This window comes from Hipposideros armiger, unplaced genomic scaffold (genome assembly GCF_001890085.2).
Source record: "Hipposideros armiger isolate ML-2016 unplaced genomic scaffold, ASM189008v1 scaffold_91, whole genome shotgun sequence".
Classification (NCBI taxonomy): domain Eukaryota; kingdom Metazoa; phylum Chordata; class Mammalia; order Chiroptera; family Hipposideridae; genus Hipposideros; species Hipposideros armiger.
In genome coordinates, this window is record NW_017731441.1 from 3,509,163 (window position 1) to 3,519,760 (window position 10,598).

Below are 10,598 nucleotides of genomic sequence, written 5' to 3' on the forward strand. Positions count from 1 at the left end.
AAAAAAAAAAACTTAAAAAAAAAATTTTAATTAAATCAGTTGTAATGTCAATATAAACTTTGCCTCTTCATTAAGCCTTATTCAGAATTAATCTTGATGTTCCCTAAAGGAAAGAATTAACTTCTTCCCCCAAAATATTTCATGGGTAAAGAACAGAACACAGAGACTATGGTAAAGAATACTTTTTAAAAATCAAGTGATTTGAATTATTAGAATTAATATCTTGTAAAACTATGTAAGTTCTAGAAGAAAAAGTATGGATGAATTTATTTATAATACTGAAGATGGGAGGGCCTTTCTGCTTAAAGCAGAACACAAGTTCCAGAAGCCATAAAGGACAAGAAAAGTGATAAGTGTTACTACATTAAAGTTTCATACTTTGAATTTTTAAATACATGAACACATACATACATATACATATGTGTACACAAATGTACATATACATACATATATACATGTGCATGTACTTGTTTGGTAAGCAGGCTAAAGACATGGAAAAGATGTTTGTACACATATTAAAAAACTTAACAGAAGGTTAAGTTTTTTATTTCATAAAGATCTATTAATTAAGAAAAATTTGAAAAACCTAATAAAAAAATAGGGGAGCGATATGAACAGCTAACATAGAAATGAGTAAATGGAAGATACTCACTCTCTCACAATGAAAAGGCAATGGCACCTTTTATTTGTCAGATTGCAAACCTTTACAAGTGGGGTGATGATGCCCAGGGTGGGGAATGGCAATCTGAGGTCTTGGTTGGGGTGGGAATGGAAGCAGGGTTTCCGGCAGCCCATTTGGTGATGTCTATCAAATGTAGACTATTGCATACAGTTATGCTCACAGAAACTCATCTTCCAGCATGGCAGGAACCTAGAGCAGCCAGTGCCTGGCTGAGAAAATGATGGCACAGACACATGATGGAATACCTACTCAGCTATTAAAACGGCTGAGGCTTGTGCTGACATAGAAACATTGCCAAAACGTGATGAATGGAGAAATAAAGATGCAGAATAATGTATTGATCGTGCAGATGAAGAACTGGTTGTGTGTGGGCATACAAATGACACTTGCGCTAGTAGAAACTCTTCACAGTGTTGCCTTGAAAGAGATTGGAGTTGTACATGACTTTAACTTTTCATTTGTACCTTTCTGAGCTGTTTGACTGTTGTATCCTCATCACAATGTATTTAATAGATAATGAGGAGATAGACCTGAAAGCAAGCCCTGGGCTTGGTGATTGCAGAGAGCATTTTAGCAACTAGGCACACAGGCCCTGGAGCCAGACACCTGGCATGAGACCTGGAGAAATTGCTTGGCCTCTGCCTCTGTTTCTTGTCTGTAAGATGGGGATGGTGACAGCACCTGTCTAGTAGGATTGCTGTCAGGATTGTCTTGAGAAATGCACGTCTTAAGTGGCTGCAGTATCTTATCAGCTAAATAAACCTGGACTGAGACTAGAACACCTGTAACGTGCTGTGCACTGGGAAGTATGGCCTGCTCTCATGGCATTGCCATGCTGTTTGGAAAAGAAAATAAATGAATGATAAATAAGTGAATGGACAACAAGAAAATGTCTAGTGTAGATAAGTGCTGTGCAGAGAATTACATTGGCATGATGAGTCGGCAAACGATGGATGACCACTTCAGATGGGCAAGGCCTCTAAGTAGTTGACTTTGGGCTGAATTGTGAAGGACACAGCTGAGCCAGTCAGGGAGGAGAACCTGGGGTAGGGGATGAGCATCTAGCTGAAGGGGTCTGGAGTGCAGGCCCTGTAGCTGTGGAGGGAGCATGGCCTATCAGGGAGGAAAGGCCGGGTAGGTTGCTTGGTGGGCGAGGGGTGAAGAGTGGAAGAGGTGAGAAGTCAGGAGCTTGGGATATCTGATTGGTGTTCCCAGTGTGTTGTTTTGGCCTCTGTGGAGCATGGACGAGATCAGTTAGGAGGTTTTTGGAGTTGTGTGGGGAGATGATGGCACCTAGGGAAGGGGTGCCCTGGTGCTAGACAGGACCAGGTTCAGTAGTACAGCACTTACTTATGATGTGATGATGTGTGGGGTGAGCAATTAGTTCAGTGGTCTGTTACTGGGATGTGGAAGATCGATGTAGGTCCCAACCTACCTTATTCTGTCACAGCAAGCACATTTCTATTCCTGCCAGGGCTACAGACCTTAATTTCTCACACTGGCTCCCCATCGTCATTAAAAGATGTGGAGTCTTTCACAATGACTTGACTTCTTTGCTTCAAGCCCAGCTCTGTTCTAATTCTCCTAAGTAATCACGCGCAGCTTGTGATTTCTGTTCAGCACTGCTCTTTTAGGCTTGGCTGCAGTGATGAATTCTCTCTTAGAATAGTAGTCCTCCCTTATCTGTGGGGGAAATGTTCCAAGACCCCCAGTGGGTGCCTCAAACCACAGATAGTACCAAAACCTATGTACTGGGGATGCCAGAAAATGTATACAAGTGGACACTTTGGTCAACATTGTTGCTCAAGCAGTAGTTCGCCGTAATCAGAAGTGTCTGGATGCTGATGGTAACTGCCTTGAGCACCTCTTGTATTGGGACTTCGGAAAAGTCATGACACATGTTTGCAACAGATGGCACTAGTTCATTTTTGGAAGTACTAGAGTCATTCGCATCTATGTTATTGCTATGTCATTTGACAGCTGACAGTTCTAGCTTCATTCCAAAAAAAAAATGAGCCATTTGGTTGAGTTTTGCAAATTTTACAACAAGTTGAAGATAGAAGACCAAACTGTGCATTTTTGCCATATTTTACTGTTTTACTTTCATAAAGGGAAGAATGCACGTTAAGCTTGTGAAAAGTTGCATAAAGTTTACGGTGACAATGCTCTACAAGAACATCAGTGCCACTGATGGTTCATGAAATTCCGTGCTGGTGATTTTGATCTCAACGATGCTCCTCGGTCAGGGGGGCCCACCGAAGTTGATGACGACAAAATAAAGGCATTGATCGAGTCAAACCCACATTACATGACATGAGAGATTGCAGAAACATTGAACATCCATCATTCAAGCATTCATGACCACCTAAAGAAGCTGGGATATGTAAGCAAGCTTGATATTTGGGTTCCACATGAACTCAAATAAGTTTATTTGATGGCATGTATAAACATCAGCAATATGCTCATTAAATGTGAGGAAAACGATCCTTTTTTGAAGTGACTGATAACTGGTGATGAGAAGTGGATTGTTTACAACAGTGTGGTGCGCAAACGGTCTTGGTCCCAACGTGATGATTCGCCTCAAACGACATCAAAAGCAGACATTCATCAAAGGAAGGTTATGCTCTCAGTGTGGTGGGATTTTAAAGGTGTCGTGTTTTTCGAGCTTCTACCAAGGAACCAAACAATCAATTCAAATGTGTACTGTTGGCAATTGGACAGTTTGAACGAATCCATCATCCAGAAACGCCCAGAGCTTGTTAATTGTAAAGTAGCTGTGTTCCATCATGACAATGCGAGACCACACACAAGTTTGATCACCTGTCAAAAATTATTGGAGCTTGGATGGGATGTGTTGCCATACCCACCATACTCACCTGACCATGTGCCATCAGACTTCCACTTGTTTCGCTCTCTTCAAAACTCCTTTCATGGTATAATGTTCAATTCAGATGAGGCTGTAAATCAGCACCTTGTTCAGTTTGTTCAGTTTTTTGCAAATAAAGACAGGTCCTTCTATGAATGAGGAATTATGAAGCTCACTGAAAGATGGCAAAAGGTTATCAAACAAAGCAGGTAATATATCATTGGTTGATCTTTGTTCTTTATATAAATAAATGACCTTTGAAAAACATAGACAAAATATGTCATGACTTTTTGGAAGACCCAATAATTGCAGAAGTCAAACATGACTTGTATTCATCTTTTGTTATTGGTATATATGGAGTATTACAATTTTAATACAGTTTTCCTTTCTTAAAATGTGTATACTTTTTATTGGCACCCTCTGTCTACATGGCACCCTCTATGTTTTTTCTTTTGCATGTGTACCTTTTCACTTAAAGGAAGCACTTGACAGCTTCTCTCTGGCACGTCTGAATTGCTAGCAGCCCTACTCTTGCATTTTGGGGCCGTTATTAAGTAAACTAAGGGTGACTTGAACACAAGCACTGCAATACTCAGACAGTGGATCTGGTAACCAAGACGACTACTAAGTAACTAGCAGGCAGGGAAAATATACACATACAGAGTGGTTACACTGGACAAAGGGGTGACTCATGGCCTGGACAGGACAGAGCAGGACAGCACGAGATTTCATCACACTACTCAGAATGGTGTGTACTTTAAAATTTATGAATTGTTTATTTCTGGAATTTTCCATTTAATGTTTTCAGACTGTGGTTAACCAGGGGCAACTGAAACCACATAAAGCGAAACCATGGATAAGGGGGGACTACTGTAATCAGATTTCTCTTCTTCCATTGAGAACTTTTAAACCAGAATTCTGGATTGAATGGTTTCCTAAATATGGTGGAGAGCAAAGAAATTGTGTATGTATTTAAGGAAATATGTATATTGTTATAAATACTACAAATACATAATAGTGCCTTTCTTGTAAAAGCCTTTAGGCTGAGAGCTTAAGAATATATTCTGGGCCGGCCAAGTGGCTCAGTTGGTTAAGAGTAGGCTTAAGAGTAGAGCTCTGAGCAACAGGGCCACCGGTTAGATTCCCAAATGGGCCAGTGACGCTGCACCCGAGCTGAGCTGCCAACAGGTGGCCACATGTCTCAGCTGATATAACAATAAGATTGCTTGTTCAATGGTGTGCTGCGCCCACCCGCAACTAAGACTGAATTCGGCTCCTTGAGACGGCTCAGTGGATAGGGTGTGCGCTCTTAACAACAAGGTTTCTGGTTGACTCCTGCATGGGATGATGGTTACGCCCACCTGCAACTAAGATTGGACACAGCACCTTGAGCTTAGAGGCCACGAGCTGCTGATGGGAAGCCAGATGGCGACTGACGCCCTCAACGAACAGTGAAGAACAGCAACTTGGCTGGGCCCCTTCCTCAATTCCCCAACACTGTTCCCCTCCCCCAATTCCGCAATAAAGTCTTTAAAAAAAAATATATATATATATATATATATATATATATATATATATATTCTGAGATCTGAACAGCATATTGTAAAAAGAACTTCATACAGAATCCTTTCCTTTATGACTAAATACTAGATATAAAATTCAGAATTCTGACTTGGGATAAAGGAATATTTTGCTGAAAGTCACCAGAATTCTTTAGTTATGCTTCTCACGGTGAGCCTGCAGTGTAATATTACAAAGTGACTATTGCCTGACAAAGAATTTCAAGTGGGGGTTAATTCCTGACAAGGAATTTTATTATCTATTATAGAGCTATATAAGCTGTCAGTCAAAAGTCATTACATTCTATTAAATGTATTTACTCCAAAGTATTGGTTGTAAAACAATCCAGCTTCTATATTTGATTCAAATAATTTCTGAGGTTAATATGATTGATAGGTTTTATTTTAATATCTGGAAATAAAAATGCATGTGATTTAGGTCATTTATTTTGCAACATGTTAAACAAAAAAGTGGAAGATCATTTTATTGGATTTTAGAGAAATATGCTTTGAAGGTGAAATAACATGTCTCTTTTTTTTTTCTTTCCTAGCATTGTCATGGAAATACTACGAATACTGGTTTTGATTGGTCAGATTCTTTTTTCACTAGCTGCTGTTTTTCTGTTATGTGTCGTTATAAAGACTTACCTCATAGGACCGTATTATCGAAAGCTGCATATGGAAAGCAAAGGGAACAAAGAAATCCTAATCTTAGGAATCTCTGCTTTCATCTTTTTAATGTTAACGGTAATTCTCAAAATATGTTATTTATATAATCTGATTTATAATCTGTTCACTGGGAGCTTGTGATCAGTTCTTTATCTTTTCATTTTAATAATAGTTAAACTATTTGAAACACTGGTTAGTATTTTTAATTTTATGCACAGTTATGCTACCCATCAATATTAATACGAGTTAAGCCTGTTTAACTGTTTTAACTCATACTTTTTTATTTTATTTTACTCTTAAATATGGTTTATTACTCTTTACCATTTCTGTGTATCGCAACACCAAGATTTTGCTGTTTAGGATCTGTCTGTAGAGGCTACAGAGGATACAAAGGCTACGGTTTTCACCCCCTTCTTTATGTGTTTGTACGTGTAAGCATAGTACATATCAGTATATATAGTGATATATCAATATATAATGTAATATATATATATATATATATATATATATATATCACCAAAGAGAACACATTGATTAAGGAAATACAAAAATTTGGTATCATTTCCAAACTTAAATAGTAAAAATAAAAACTGCAAAAGAAGCTGCATACCCTAAATGTATCATATGAAACAAACATATTCAAAAATGTAAATTTACATCCAATTTCTCTGGTCTTGTCATATCACATTAGACCCATTTACAATGGCAAAACCCTAAGCTCCTGCTGCAAAGAGAGCACACTTGCTCACTCTTGGGTGTTCTGCAAACAGACAGCAGAGCCCAAAGCAAAAGCCTGTTCCAGTGCAGCCTCCTGCGCTGGTGAAGACCAAAGAGCTGACTCTTCTCATTGGGAATGAAGACATCAGGTTACACATCGACAAACAGTCATTTGGAGCTCAGAATACACTGTGAGAACCAGGAACTTTACATTTAAGACATACTCCCTTCATTCAAGTGAAACAGGATTATTGGAACGATAGGCAGGTCTGCAACCGGGAACAGGGAGCTGGTTCAGCCCAATAAAGCTACAAGCGACTGAGCCAAGTCAGTGAAGAACAGCGGTCAGGCACTGAAGTGTTCACAGTACCCCATGTGAAAACCAAATGCACCCCACTACCCCATTAGTGTGGGGGTGATACCAGTTGACTTTTAAAACCTTTGGTCTTTAAAGCCCATTTAGTGTACTGATTTTCCATTGCTAGCGCTGGGCACGTCCTTTGCACTTTGTTCACTGTCACCACCTCGGGCGCGCCATGACCTTGCATGTCGGCTGGGGTCAAGTCCCGCTCACAGCCCGGCTGTGAAGCATGAACTTCAGATTTTCAGGCCCACTTTGGATCCACCATGGTTAAGTCCTGGGCACCAGAATCTGTGTCCCATCCCTTCCCGCCCCTGCCCTTTCTACCTTCCCATAATTTCTCATATGAGAGGTGCTTGCAAGTCCCATATTTGAAACCGATGGTCCAACCTCACCAGGCTGTCAGGGACTTACAATTACATGCACAGTCATGCATGTCTTGTCTCATTCTTGTGAAAAACCTTGCAGTTCATGTTTTAAAAATCAAGACATTCACATAATCTCATGTCATCCAACACAAGGAAAACATGATCAGCTCCCTTTTACCAAGGACCCAAGCAAAATGAAATACTTAAATTTCGTTGCTTCCACTTCTATTGCATGTTTTATTTCTCCCAACTCCAGCAATAGCACAGAAGCCCCATCATATCCATTCCAAGCTGGTTTCTAGCAGGCTAAGATGATGGGAACCCTTGTCAAGGCAATTGATGCTGAGGCTTCCAAACCCTGGGCACAAATGCGCCTCCAAAACAGATGGAAGGAAACAGTGCACTCTCCCCAATGATTCACGTGTCAGTTTGACTTTGCAATGCAGTTTGCATCCTTGAAACTGACAGTCTGTAGTGGGAGGGATTGTGTGAGCGAGTGAAGTTGAAATTGTCTCCTATTAGCTTACCCTTTCAACATTAAACAAGGGACCAAGATAGAAATGGTTCCAACATTTCACCAAGTATATTTCTTCTTATGCAGTCTAAGCTGAGAATGCCATGTAAATGGGTCATTGCAAAATGCAGCAATTTAACTTTTCTCCAATCAAAATAAGAAACAAACCAGTGTGATCTCATTTCTATTAACTTTTGAAGATTTACAGCAGTTATTTTTGCTTCTATGCATGAAGGTTAAAAAAATATTTTTTTCATAAAATACAAGAGCAACCAATTTTACTATCAAGTGAAAGTAAAAACTGAGATTCTTGTTTAAATTAGTACAAAGTGGCATTTAGGAACTTAGTTGTAGGCTGCTGCACTGCCACCAAGACAAACCAAAGTATAGGGGTGGGTCTGGTTTTATTTCGGTTTTCTTTTCAATACCCAGTGCTCTTGGATTAAGTTCTGGAAATGTTCCAGTTGTAAGACAGGGATCTCTTGGATTCCACCATGGTTATGCTCCTTGAGTTGGATGCTGGAGGGTGACGTACATTTTGCCAGACCCATGTCGACTACCTAGCAGTCATCAAGGTCAAAAGATTTGTTGTCTTCTCCTTGGTATTCCATTTCCTGGAAACCTACTCAGTGCCATAAGATACCTCCAGTTCCACCAAATGCTTTCACAAACTGGGATCCTTCTTGTGACTTATCTGTGACAATTTCCAATGTAGCTCCAAATTTTTTATAGTTGTTAGAAAACCATTCCAGCAGGGACATGCTATCAATTAGTTCATGTTCTTTTTTTTTTTCTAAAGATTTTTATTGGGGAATTGGGGGGATGGGAACAGTGCTGGAGAATTGGGGAAAGGGGAACAGACATCTTGCTGTCGTTTTGTTCTTCAGTCTAGTTGTGGAGGACGTTGCTTCACTGGCCCAAGTTGGCTCCATCATTGCGCTCCTCCCGGGAGAGGCAGATCAGTTGCCGGCTTCTGGATGGCCACTCACAGCANGTGTGTGTGTGTGTGTGTGAGTGTGTGAGTGTGTGTGTGTGTGTGTGTGTGTGGTGCATCATCCTGCTGGGCCCCACCCAAGTGGAGTGCTAACAAAACCAGCCTCATTGCAGATGGGTGGGGTAGAAGTATTTTGTAATTTTTCGTACTTACTGGATGTTATATTAAGTTTCAGCAATCCAAAAATGATTAAGATCTCTTCTTTGCTCTTAGGTAGCTCAGCCTGGCAGGGAAAGTAAAGAAACGAGTAGCTTTCTCACTGAGATTCCAGAAGTTAAGGCTCAGGCCCTGGAGCAAGGCCTCCTCGGAGCCCCAGCTCTGCCATTTGCCAATCCTGCAAGCTTTGGCATCTTACTGAACCTGTTTGGGCTTCAGTTTTCTTACCTGTAAAATGAAGACAATATAGAAATGGGACCTACCTACCTCATGGACTGTGTGAGAATTACAGAACAGAATCACACAAAGCACTTAGCTTAGTCCCTGGCATATATAACTGTTAAAGGTAGTTTATCAAGAAGATCCTTTTGATTGTCATTTTCCTTGGATCCAATTTTTTTTTAACTATCAGAAAAGCAATACTTTTAGTCACAACCTCAAAAATCAGAGTCAGTTCTTATTTTTTTGGCTACAGATTTTCAAGATAAGTAACTGAACAAAAATTTGGACAGCAAAGGAAGATTTGTAAGGTTAGCTGAAAATTATTTGAATTCTATTTAAGAAGTGTACAATAAATTATTATCTGTAAAGGTCAGAATCTCCTTACCAAACAATAAGCAGAACCTCAGCAAAGAGTCACAGGGCACTCATAAAACACAAATGTGACATTCATCTTATCAAACTTTCCTGTCACTTACAGGTAAAACCGTTGTTATATGATGTCTCAATCAAAACACTTTAAAAGCTTTTCTTTTTTATTTTCCCAATTTAAAAAATTAATCCAATATAGGTATCGACACCATTGGTATTATTCCAATTTAGTCATAAAGCATCATGTTTACCAAGAGTTTTAATAACATGGAAAAAATGCTCCATATTATGTTCAGCTGTAAAAAAAAGTTAATATTCCTCAAAAGGTTAAACATAGAGTTACCATATGATGTAGCTATTCCATATAATGCCATGAATTATACACTTTAAAATGGTTAAAGTGGTCAATTTTATGTTATGAATATTTTACCACAATAAAAAAATTTTGTGCATGATTGTTCATGGCAGCATTAGTCATAATAGCTAAAAAGTGGAAATAACTCAAATGTGCATTAACTAGTTAATGGATAGATAAAATGTGCTATGATCATACAATAGAATGTTATTCAGCCATAAACAGGAATGAAGTACTGATACATGCTACAACATGGATAACCTTGAAGACATTATGCTAAGTCAAAGAGAAGTCACAAAAGGCCATATACAATTCCATTTATATGAAACATCCAGAATATGCAAATCCATAGGGACAGAAAGTAGATCAGTGGTTGCCAAGCACTGGGGGAGGGGCAACGGGGAGTGAGTGTTAATGGTACAGGGTTAAAATTACAGGGTTAAAAGCTGTTAAAATTATATACAGTATTATTTCAACTACATAAAGAAGAGAATGAATGGAGAGACTGGAAATGTATATACACACAAACACATATATATGTGTATAACAAGGTATTAATGATTTTCTATGAGTAGAGTAATAGATTATGGTAATTTTATTGTCTGCTATACATACTTTTTAATATAATTTGGGAAAAGCTCCTTTCTAATTTTGATAACCATGGAAAATTCATAGTAAAAAAATTAAATTAGGGCCGGCCAAGTGACACGTTGGTTAAGAGCTGGCTTGGGACGCCAGAGGGCTCTGGTTTGGATCCCACATATGA

The 10,598-nt window shown here is 39.2% G+C and overlaps 1 protein-coding gene and 1 pseudogene across 3 annotated transcripts in view; one reads left to right on the forward strand and one right to left on the reverse strand.

The window, feature by feature from the left end:
- The window catches only part of SLC9D1 (solute carrier family 9 member D1), a 68,001-nt gene that overhangs the window by 35,769 nt on the left and 21,634 nt on the right, over positions 1–10,598 (forward strand). For all 3 annotated transcript variants that reach the window (XM_019644795.1, XM_019644796.1, XM_019644794.1), the window contains exon 9: positions 5,659–5,854. In XM_019644795.1, coding sequence (XP_019500340.1) covers positions 5,659–5,854 — 196 coding nt within the window. The remainder of the gene's footprint in view (positions 1–5,658; positions 5,855–10,598) is intronic.
- Positions 8,297–10,598, reverse strand: part of LOC109383908 (eukaryotic peptide chain release factor subunit 1-like) — an 11,026-nt pseudogene continuing 8,724 nt past the window's right edge.